Below are 12462 nucleotides of genomic sequence, written 5' to 3'. Positions count from 1 at the left end.
CCAGATCCCTCTGTTCCACTGCACTCCTCAGTGCCTTACCATTAACCCTGTATATTCTACGTTGGTTTGTCCTTCCAACGTGCAATACCTCACACTTGTCAGTATTAAACTCGATCTGCCTACAGACAGTGTGGATAAATGGGGTCAGAGGGTCTTTTCTGTGTTGTACCTAACCCCGATGCAAGTCTATGATACACAAACTAAACATTCCAAATAAACTTGTGAAAAAAAGAACAACAAACCTGCTGAGATCCAGTGCTGGGGGCTCTTGTTTTAACAGATAAATCAGTCTGTTTGGAGTTGTCACCAAAATATCTGAAGACAAAGAAAAGCATTTCAATAAACATGGTTGCTAAAATCAGGGAAAAAATGAACCAGTGTACTTATTACTTGTATTTAGAAACAGTGCCTCTTTACAAGAACACTTGCCCATGAAATTTCCTCCTGTTTCTACTTAATACTATTCTTACTCCATTATGAAAAAATGAAATAGTTTAAATGCAGACAGTTCCAGAGATACAAATTCCACTCAACAAAATCCTTTTAATATCCAGTAAAATTCTTACAATACTTGATCATCCTTCAAGGGTTAGTACCAACCAGAATCCAATCATAAGACCAGAAGACATGGGAGCAAATTAGACCATTTGGCCCATCGAGTCTGCTCTGCTATTCCGTCATAGCTGAATGATCAATCCTGATGTTAGACCCATCTTTTTCCCCACCAAATTTAATCTTTTAAGTTAGAGTTATGTAACATTACTCACCAAATTTATTTGATGTCTTGGGACCAAACTTTTTGGCAGCTTCAGCTGCTTTGTTGATCATGTGAATTCTAAAACCAATACCTTCAGAGAGTTTTACTAGCTCCCGATGAGTCTAGAAAAAGTCAAATTTTTAAAACAACAATATTGGAAAGTGTTGAATTTTTCTTGTCCAGAGTACATGAAGATCAGCTTCTTCCTCACGAATGTACAGATTAAGAGTTTGGATGACTAGGAAATGTAAATAGGACAACTCAATTTATATAGCACTTTTTAATGACATAAAATGTCCAAGGGAATTTCACAGGAACACATCAGATAAAACCAGGACAAGTCAAATCAATAGATATTAGTACAGGAGACCAAAAGTATAGACAGAGATTTCCCTTAAGAATCAGTGTTAGGACTAAGAGGCTGATAGACATGAAGGTTAATGGACAGTATTGCAGAGATTAGGGCCAAGTGACCAACAATTAGAGGAACAGATATAGGTTTGCATCATAAGCTACCAAGTTTAAGAACACAATTTTAGGGCTGGAGGCTGTTCGGGGGAGGGGGAGGGGGAGGGATAAAACAAAAGAGATTTCAAATTTGAGGAAATACCTTAAAGAAAAAGGAAAATCAAATTATTTACATGGTTCTGGTCGTTGGAAGTGCAGAAACAATGCAGCCAGTTCCTGAACTTCAACGCATACACTTCAAGAAACACTGGTGGCAACACTGAGAAATTCAGTATTACTGTCTCAGAATTTATTCTGCCCTGCCACAGTCAAGTCCAACTTGCTTCATTCACAAGATCAATGAGTGCATTCCGATGCCTGCCTTGGCTTAAAAGTAATAATGCCAGCATTTTGTTAACTGTCTTTCACTGTGTCTAAACTGTGTGTCTCAAATGCTGCATTTAAGAATCATGATTGCTCTCTAGTACCAACACTTACCTGACTGGCAAGTTCTCGAGTAGGAGATAAGATCAATGCCCTGAAGCCTTTGTTCATTGGCTGTTTTAGGCATGTCAAGAGTGGAATGCAAAAAGCCAAGGTCTTTCCTGATCCAGTTGGGGCACAGGCCAGGATTTCACGATTCTATGAAAGATACATAAACAGTTTCAGGATAACATCAAGAATGTTGACTAGGTCTTGTCGTGGATCTTAATTGTTGGGGAAGGGGTGCAGGTAATATTGCGTGGTGGGGGATCATGGCTTTGTTGATGTTCAGCGCTGTAGATATGAAGTTGGGTCACATGCATGATTTTATTGAATGTTGAAAGGTACTTCAAAGCATAAACATTTATATTCCTCTACATTGAGCTCTACCAACTTCAGATATGTTAATAAGGGCACAAATACAAATAGAAAGGACCCAAAGAAATCAATGTAGCTTGAGATCACTCAGACTAAGGCAAAGTGCCGAGAATTTATTGCTGTGGAATAAAGTTTAATGATAACTTCAATCAAATGAAGTTGCCTGATCTAACAGCAGCCAATATCCTGACCAAGTGTCAGTTACGCATGTAATTGTGATATCATAATGTGATTCCTATTCTCAACTTTGTTTAATGTGAACTTTTAGCACAACTCTCAGACCTGCTGGCTGGTATAAGAATCCTCCATTCTCATACTCATCAGCATTATGTGAATCTGCTACGACTCTAACCTAGCCAAGATCAGATATATTCAGAAAGATCTGGCTTGCAATCAGATAATCAGTGGGACAGACTGGATCGGCCAACATGTTCAAGACAGAAATCAGTAGATATTTCATCATCAACATTACGTGCTGTGTCATATGACTTGGACGATCACGGTCTTTCATCTATATCCATGACCATGATTGTTCTTGGAAAATTTTTCTAAAGTGGTTTGCCATTGCCTTCTTCTGGGCAGTGTATTTACAAGATGGGTAACTCCAGCCATTATCAATACTCTTCAGAGATTGTCTGCCTGTCGTCAGTGGTCCCATAACCAGGACTTGTGATGTGCACCAGCTGCTCGTACGACCATCCACCGGCAGCTCCGATAGCTTCACGTGACACCAATCAGGGGAGGGGGGGTCTAAGCAGGTGCTACACCTTGCCCTAGGGTAACCCGCAGGCTAGCAGAGTGAAAGAATGCCTTATACCTCCTTTGGTAGAGACGCATCTCCACACCACACCCAGCAGACATTTCGATATTAGAATAACTAAGGGTCAGTTCAGGAAAATAGTGCAAAGATCTGTCAAAATCTTATTGAACAACAGAACAATCATGAAGGATCTAAAGACTTACTCTGATTTCTATTTCCCTTCTTGCCTGGTCTGCACCAAGACTCATGTTTTGCATATGAACCAACAAAACACTTACATGTAGCATGATGGGTATGGCTTGCATCTGTATCGGAGTAGGAAGTTGGAACCCAGCTTCCTGCATATGTTGAATAATCTTTGGGTGGACCTTATATTCTTGACGGAGTTGCTCAAAGGTAGCAACTGGTTCAGGGATATCAGTCCCATCCACATAAATCCGATGCTTCCGCCGGAACTTGTTTATCTTAAAAACAAGTAAGATTTTATAATAAAGGCAAGCTTTACTGTAGGATTTTTCAATTATCCTTCCTGCAACAAGCAAGTAAGACACATCCCTAGAAATGGACAAAGGACAAACCTTTTCTCGTCGCTGGTGTTCCAGTTGCTCAGCACTAAGTTCTGCGCCAGGACTTCTTTTGATCTTGCATTCAAGCGAGGATGTTATACCTTCATCACCCTTTACATTGGGAAAATCGTCTTATATTTGAGTGAGGGTGATGCAAGGAGGAGAAAGAGACAGAACAGGAAACTTTAGTGCCAACATCAGCAATGTTCATAACTCCACAGAATTTTTGAAAAGAAATTAAGAAAAACACAAGAAAACCACTCAACTCTACTCAGAATCAGATTTACTATCACTGTCTTTTGTCCTGAAATTTCTTATTTTGCAGCCACAGTACAGTGCAATACATAGAAATGCTACAAATTACAGTAAGAAACAAAAAAATACATTAGTAGTGGAAAAATATCGAGGTAGTATTCATGGGTCAGTTTATTGTCATTCAGAAATCTGATGGTGGAGGGAAGAAGCTGTTCTGAAAACATTTGAGTGTGCATCCCCTCAGGCCTCTGTACCTCCTCTCTGATGGTAGCAATAAGAAGAGAGTATGTCCTCAGTGATGGGGATCCTTAATGATAGATGCTGTCTTTATGAGACATCGCCTTTCGAAGATGCCCTCTTCACTAAAGTAATGAAATGCCATTGGATCTTGATTATTTTTAGTATTCCTTTCTGCTTTGTCTTCCCCTTGAGTGAGCAGCTCAGTGGACAATAAACTGCAATATTAACTGTCAACACTACTTTTGATATAGCAGCCAAGAAACACAGGAGGTTTCTTTAGTAAGATAATTCAATCAGCTGCTGTACTAATTCTCCACACTCCACAATAATTAAATCTGTTCCTGTCAACAGTACAATTAAGTACAGAAGGTAGCAAGTTGGGGAATCATATAGTCTGACATAGTGGGAGTAGTGATATGTTGATTTTTAGAATACTTGCCACATGTGGTTCAGCACATTCAACCATCAAAGTGCGCCTAGGTTCTGAGACACACCTTTAACGTCAGGCTTTGTTGAATTTCAGATATTAGATTCGTCGTTGGCTTCAGGCAGAGCGAAAGGACGCACAGGGATGCAGGTCATACTGCTACCCAGCAGCACTGCCAACTGCTTCAAGTGTTGGCCCTGTGGAGGCTGCACACTTTCCCATGATCACAGTTTGGTCTAGCTTCATCCCACGTCCCAAAGACATGCTGGTTGGTTATTGCAAATCATGCCCAGGTCCCCAAAGGCCACGGGTATCACAGAGAAATAAGCAAGGGAATTGGATTGATTAATTGCTCTGATGCAATTGCATAGACTAGAACAACCTTCATTTAAGCCGTAAGAATTTATAAGAACATTTTCCCCAAACTATCCCGGCTTCTGTATGAGAAATTACATTGGACGAGGCTCAACAGTAGATTGCTTATTCACAAAGGCAAGTCTAGTGAAATCACAAAGGAAAAGTTAAACAGCATCGGCCCAAAAAACACTTAAAACTGATACACGAGGAATTCTGCAGATGCTGGAAATTCAAGCAACACACATCAAAGTTGCTGGTGAACGCAGCAGGTCAGGCAGCATCTCTAGGAACAGGTACAGTCGACGTTTCAGGCCGAGACCCTTCGTCAGGACTAACTGAAGGAAGAGCTAGTAAGAGATTTAAAAGTGGGAGGGGGAGATCCAAAATGATAGGAGAAGACAGGAGGGGGAGGGATGGAGCCAAGAGCTGGACAGGTGATAGGCAAAAGGGATATGAGAGGATCATGGGACAGGAGACCCAGAGAGAAGGGGGGGGGCCCAGAGGATGGGCAAGGGATATAGTGAGAGGGACAGAGGGAGAAAAAGGAGAGTGAGAGAAAGAATGTGTGTATAAAAATAAATAACGGATGGGGTATGAGGGGGAGGTGGGGCATTAGCAGAAGTTAGAGAAGTCAATGTTCATGCCACCAGGTTGGAGGCTACCCAGACGGGTTATAAAGTGTTGTTCCTCCAACCTGAGTGTGGCTTCATCTTTACAGTAGAGGAGGCCATGGATAGATATATCAGAATGGGAATGGGATGTGGAATTAAAATGTGTGGCCACTGGGAGATCCTGCTTTCTCTGGCGGACAGAGCGTAGGTGTTCAGCAAAACGATCTCCCAGTCTGCGTCAGGTCTCGCCAATATATAGAAGGCCATATCGGGAGCACCGGACGCAGTATATCACCCCAGCCGACTCACAGGTGAAGTGTCACCTCACCTGGAAGGACTGTCTGGGGCCCTGAATGGTGGTGAGGGAGGAAGTGTAAGGGCATGTGTAGCACTTGTTCTGCTTACAAGGATAAGTGCCAGGAGGGAGATCGGTGGGGAGGGATGGGGGGGATGAATGGACAAGGGAGTTGCGAAGGGAGCGATCCCTGCGGAAAGCGGGGGGGGGGGGGGGAGGAGGGAAAGATGTGCTTCGTGGTGGGATCCCGTTGGAGGTGGTGGAAGTTACAGAGAAGAATATCTTGGACCCGGAGGCTGGTGAGGTGGTAGATGAGGACCAGGGGAACCCTATTCCTAGTGGGGTGGCGGGAGGACGGAGTGAGAGCAGATGTGCGTGAAATGGGGGAGACGCGTTTGAGAGCAGAGTTGATAGTGGAGGAAGGCTCTTTCTTCTGTTAGTCCTGATGAAGGGTCTCGGCCTGACACATCAACTGTACCTCTTCCTAGAGATGCTGCCTGGCCTGCTGCGTTCACCAGCAACTTTGATGTGTGTTACTTAAAACTGATTTTTTTTTCTAAAAATAAAGTTAAATGCCTAAAAAGTGAAATCAAAATGTTCGTAATGATGAACTGTTCTAAGCATCTAAGCACTACATAGTAAATCTTTTAAAACAATGAAACTCTGCTAACAATAGTTGAATGGGTAAAAGCACCTTCACACAGAACCTGAGTTTAGAAGAGTGACGCATCTCATTGAAGCATACGAGGTTCTGACAAGTCTCAACAGGCTGGATGCAAGGAGGGCGCATAGAACTAGGGGGCCACTGAATATATTCTGAAAGCTACTTGGGAGTAGGACAAGCAGACAGTTCTTCACAAATTCCTCCTGCTACAGAAGACTATAGAACATAGAACAGCACAGCACAGCACAGGAACAGGTCTTTCAGCTCACAATGTTGTGCCAAGCCAGCTAAAAAACAAATCAAAAACTCCCAAACACTCATCCCTCCTACCTACACAATGTCCACGTCCCTCCAACTTCCTTACATCCGTGTGCCAATCTTGCTGAACACACTTAAGGATTTCTAGACACAAAAGGTATTGAGGAGTATCTGGTGACAACTAGAATGTGGAATTGAGTTAACGGAGCAGGCAAGATTATGATTGAACAGCACAACAGGCTTAGTGGCTGAAGGGTTTACTGCTCTCCGATTTTTCTAGTTGAATCAGGATAGCCCCACGTTCTACAAACACTCTGTGCTGTACTGTAAACTGATCACAACCATGGTAAAGATTTTTTACATCTGGAATCTGTTTTTCCAGTCAGGGAGGGTTAAAGCAGTCAGCCAAATTACTAACCAAGCTCTATCCAGTGCCAATTGATAAAAAACATTTCGACAAGTAGTACACAATTCTTTTGTAATTTCACGTCATAAACCCAAAGTCAAATTATTTGTTGACAATATCATGGTTCAAGCAGAGTATGGTCATTAGAGCAAACCACCAAACACTTCAGTATTTTTGTCAAGAGGGACCGAACAGCAAGGAATTTTGGGCAAGGACCTGACACATATCTGTGCAAATTATACTTCCGGCATCCTGAAATACACTCATTAAAACCCCAAAAAATCACTATATGCCTCTTTGGGAAAGAGTGAAAATTATTATGAAAAGAAATGTACCCCATAGATTCTGAAGTTAGTAACAGTACAGACAGATTACTCTCCAATAGGAAACACAGCATACCTTTGGCTTCCTTCTTGCTCCTTTTGCTCTTTTCTGATTCATTAATTGCAAGTTTTCTTTTTCCTGTGGATGTAAAGATGCAGAGATCCTCACACTCTCCATCGGAATGGTCTTTCTGCCCCCTGCTCTTCGAAATATTCTCCACTAGCTTTTTATTTGCAGTATGCTGATTCTTAAAAAAGTCAAGGTCTGCAGAGTTTTCACTTAAGATAGTATTGCTTGATTTTGTGATCTGAAAATGTGAACAATGGACAGGATTTATATCAATATATGTAAAGAACTTTTGGTTAACTGCTTCTCCCTTCTAACCTACTGATCATTACTGTGAGTTTCAGCTTATGGTGCAGGTTTCCAGACTGCAAAATTTAAGGGCATAAACTTCAATTACAGATTGTTTGGCTAAACTGGGATTGCTTTCCCTGAAGGAAACATAAAATGGCATTTAATGTGATGAAACTGAGTAAACAACTGTTTCCCAAAGGTGAAAGGGTCAAGAAGCACTGGAAGTTTACTTAAAGCGTCCAACTAAACAACCAGAGCTGACCTGAAGGAAAGAAGTTTTGCTTGATAGATGGACATGATATGATTTCACTACCCAAGAAGAGAGTATGGAATTACATTCAATCACCATGTTAAAAAGGAGAAATACTGTAAAACCAAACAGATAAATTAATGGGAGTGCAGATTATTCTTGTAAAGCTGGCATGGGCTCAATAGACTCAAAGGACTGTGCCATGTAACATGTAAACCTGCACTTGGATGACCAGACTGTTAATCCAAACAATATCCTGAGAAATGGCAGGAGATTGGGTTGAGCAGACTCGATGGGCCAAATGGCTTAATTCTGCTCTGTGATTTTACTGTCTTAAATAAATTCCCTCCTGCAGATCTTAATGGGAGTGATGGCCACAATATGCAAAGTTTGTGCAGATATTCTTAAGGATTGTCCACTATCTTTGTGGGCTATTGAATCTTTTTCAAAAGATTTAGCCATAAAAACATAACAATTAGGAGAAGGCTATCTGGCCCTTCAAGCCCACTTCATCATGCATGGAGATCATGGATAATCCCTATCCTATCCCCATATTCTACCATAAACACAAGAGATTCTGCAGATGCTGGAAATCCAGAGCAACACACACAAAATGCTGGAGCAACTCGGCAGGTCAGGCAGCATCTATGGGATTGAATAATCAGTCTATGTTTTGGGCTGAGATACTTCATCAGGGCTGGAAAGGAAGGGGAAGAAACTAGAATAAAGTCAGAAGCAAGAATATTCTGGCTTCTACCCACTTCCTTTCCAGTCCTGATGAAGGGTCTAAACCTGAAACATCCACAGTTTGTTTGCTTTCATAGATGCTGCCTGACCTGCTGAGTTCCTCCAGCCTTTTGTCTGTGTTTCCCATCTTCTGACGCTGTCTACAAGTTGTTTGTACATTCTCTTCATGACTGCGTTGGTTTCCTCCGGGTGCTCCAGTTTCCTCCCACGTTCCAAAGACACACAGGTTAGGACTGGTTAAGTTGTGGTCATGCTACATTGGTGAAACTCGTAGGCTGCCCAGTGCAATTCTCGGAATGTGTTGGCCGCTGATGCAAACAACACATTTCATTGTGTTTCGATGTGCATGTGATGAATAAAGTTATTTTATATCTCATCTCTTAATATTGAATTCTGAACCTCTTATTATACTAAAATGAATGACTGAGCTTCTCCAGCACTTCCAAGCTGAGAAGTCCAAAGATTCTTGGAACATAAAACAGGCCCTTTGGACCATGATGCTAAATAAAACAAATCCCACCTGCCGGCACGACCCATATAGTTTCATTTTTCTTCCTGTTCGTGTTTTTAAACGTCAACATCATGTCTACTTCCACCAGAACCTCTGGTAGCTTATTCCAGACAGCAACCACTGTTTTAAAAAGTCTCCCTTAAACTTCCCTCCTTTCATATTAAAGCTATTACCTCCTTGCATCTAACATTTTTATCCTGGGAAAGAGGCCACCTCCCCATCTGTGCCTCTCAATTTTATTTTGTATACTTTAATCATGTCTCCCCTCAGCCGCTGATTCTGCTTACAGCTAATACTCTCAGATCCCAGTGAAACTCCCGTATACTCTCTCCAAAGCCTCCACATCCTGTAATGGGGTGAACAGAAATGAACACAATGCTCTATATATAAAATCATGCAACACACATCAAAGTTGCTGGTGAATGCAGCAGGCCAGGCAGCATCTCTAGGAAGAGGTACAGTCGACGTTTCGGGCTGAGACCCTTCGTCAGGGCTAACAGAAGGAAGAGCTAGTAAGAGATAAAATCATAAGAGCTTTATGCAGCTACAATATAATTTCTTGGCTTGTGTACTCAATGCCCCAACTCTGGGTGAAGAAATTTCTCGCTTCAGTCATAACAGGCAACTCTTTATTCTGAGACTGTGACCCTGGGTTCCAGTCCACTTATCCAGAGGAAACATCCTCGCACCATCCTCCCGTCAAACCCTTCAAGAATTTTGCGATATTTAATGCGCATAGCTTCAAGGTATTTCCCGTTTAACACTGAGACAAAGAACTTCTTGCCCCCTCACACATCTTTGGAAGCCATCATTGAACATTCTCAAGACCACAGTGGATAGAGTTTGGTTTCCTGGGTAGGGGCGGGCCAGGGCAACGAGGCATAGCCTAATTCCAGCAATCCGAATTCAATACTGCTTCTACCTGGCGTGTGCCCGTTCTCCTTCAGACCACATGGGCTCCCCATCAAGGGATTCTCCCATATGCCAACGGTGTGCAGATAGGTTAATCGGCTGCTTGTAAATTACCCCTGGTGCATGTAGGAGCGAGCCGGGGAGGTACAGGGGAGTGGGAGAGCTACAGGGGAGTGGGACTGAGCGTATTGCACAGAGTTGACATTGCCCCCACATGAGCCGGACGGCCTCCTTCGCTACCGAGCTGATGGGGAATGGGGAACAGAGAGGAGCAGGGAGCCGGGAATAGATGAGCCTTTATCCCGTGACCCTCTGATCTCTGGTGTCGGGGCGCAGTGGGAGAACGTGCCGCCCCACAGCAGGTAGCCTCGGGCCTTGGCTCATACCCTCCCGCCGCTCGCCCCTCAAACCCCCGCACAGAGTGGTCGAAGGCACCACCCCACCGAAACCCCGCCGCTCACCCTCAGCCTCTCGGCGTCGCGGCCGAACCGCTTCCAGTCAAACGTGGCGCCGGCGCCCAGCGCTCGGAACAGGTCCAACGCCTCCATCGCCATGAGCACTGCGCAGTTCGCAGCATCGATCGCCGATCTCAGCGATTGATCTGTGATTGACAACCGTCCCCACAAGCCTGGAATTAAAGGAACAGTGCATCAAACTGTTGAAGGCATTCTTTTTGGTTTGTGGAGAATGAACACTTATGATAAATATATAATCCACATTCTTCTTGTACTAATGATTTAAAAAGTCCTTAAATAGGAGTAGGAATAGGATGAGTCTTATTTGAGCAGTCTGAAGTCAAAGTCGAGAAATTGTACATCATCAGAACCAAACAAAACAGAATTCATCATAGTGCAAAGTGATCAAAGTAGCCTTAGTGTTGCGTTGCTGTAGTGATAAAGGTGAGCCGGTTGGTTCAAGAACCGAAAGGTTAAGCGAAGTAGCCGCTCTTGAATGTTACGTTAGGACAATTCTGTACATAATCTTTATCCTTACTGGATATTGTTCAAAAAAGTCCAAAAAATAATCATTTACAATTGAAAACCAATATTCTGCAGTATTTCAAACTGAAAATAGTTTATGATGCCCTCAGCCATTTGAATGTGCAAGAATAGACAGTATAGTTTTGACGTGATGTTTCACCTTAGGGGGCATCATAAGTCCTGTTCTAAGAAGTCTTTACAAACACCCATTCTCACCAATTGGTCCAAGATAATGTACAGGTGTTGAAATTGGTTACTTTTAATCTAGTTCTCTAAATAGAAATACAGAAACTTGTATTCCTACCAGACATGTCACTTTGTCATGAACCAGACAACAAGCAAGATCTATAACAACAGGAATTCTGCAGATGCTGGAAATTCCAGCAACACACATCAAAGTTGCTGGTGAACGCAGCAGGCCAGGCAGCATCTCTAGGAAGAGGTACAGTCGACGTTTCAGGCCGAGACCCTTCGCCAGTCGACTGTACCTCTTCCTAAAGATGCTGCCTGGCCTGCTGCGTTCACCAGCAACTTTGATGTGTGAAGCAAGATCTATATTGATTCTCAAATTTTGATATGCATGCAATCAGACATTTGATTTCCAAAGCAACACACACAAAATGCTCCAGGAACTCAGTAAGCCAGGCAGCATCTATGGAAAAGAGTAAACAGTCAACGTTTCAGGCCTGTACAATCCAGGCAGACAGGTCTGTCTGCATATAACTAAATGACTAAACTTAATGAATTTAATACTTAAACTTAGTACTGAACATTGCCTGATAAATGGAACTTTACAAGAATTGAGAAGAACATAATTTTCTATTGGAATATTTTGAAGAAATGGTGATGTACTCGTAGATATTGGATGCATTCCCTATGTATTTACAGTAGGGCATTGCAACAATGACTTTTCAGCAGAATCTCTGTACCTATGCAACTTCATTTCAGATGAAAAGTATTTCCAAATGCATGAACAGCTAATACATGCACGCATTTTTCATTTCTTGGGGGTAATGATGAAATTGGACATTGAAGCCTTTTAAGCCGAGGAGATTTACCTCAGCACAAACAACAAACACATTTATAGACTGGAATACCATATATTTAATGCAGCAGCAACAAAACATCACAGACTCACCTAATGCTGATTTGAAGGTGCAACAGGAATACTGGCAAGTCCTCATAAATCTGGAATGTTTTTTTTAATTACAAAATATACTTTTTTCAAAAATAAAATTATATACAATAAACCATTCAATAACTTTCCATCCTTTCCATACGTTCCCATTATAGTCAGTACATATCCGTATTTATAGCCACCCACGTGGCACCCCAGTAGTTCAGCTTACCATATCATTGTTGAGGGGTATACTCCCCGCCCCCCGACCCCTCCCACTCCCATGGGTGGAGAAACCTATACTGTGGTCCTTCCCCACCGGGCCCTTGCGGTGACTGCACCGAGTTTCAGTGCGTCCCT

General features: G+C 42.5%; 1 protein-coding gene across 1 annotated transcript in view; it reads right to left on the bottom strand.

The window, feature by feature from the left end:
• Nucleotides 1–10580, bottom strand: part of ddx52 (DEAD (Asp-Glu-Ala-Asp) box polypeptide 52) — a 35477-nt gene extending 24897 nt beyond the window's left edge. Inside the window, exons 1-7 of the mRNA XM_063031218.1 lie at nt 10467–10580; nt 7304–7535; nt 3404–3522; nt 3104–3289; nt 1703–1846; nt 768–879; nt 243–315 (exon numbers count right to left, since the gene is read on the bottom strand). Coding sequence (XP_062887288.1) covers nt 243–315; nt 768–879; nt 1703–1846; nt 3104–3289; nt 3404–3522; nt 7304–7535; nt 10467–10559 — 959 coding nt within the window. The 5' untranslated portion in view covers nt 10560–10580. The remainder of the gene's footprint in view (nt 1–242; nt 316–767; nt 880–1702; nt 1847–3103; nt 3290–3403; nt 3523–7303; nt 7536–10466) is intronic.
• Between the last annotated feature and the right edge of the window lie 1882 nt (nt 10581–12462).

This window comes from Mobula hypostoma, chromosome 23, assembly GCF_963921235.1.
Source record: "Mobula hypostoma chromosome 23, sMobHyp1.1, whole genome shotgun sequence".
NCBI classification, from domain to species: Eukaryota; Metazoa; Chordata; class Chondrichthyes; order Myliobatiformes; family Myliobatidae; genus Mobula; species Mobula hypostoma.
This window is presented reverse-complemented; position numbering and strand designations above follow the sequence as displayed.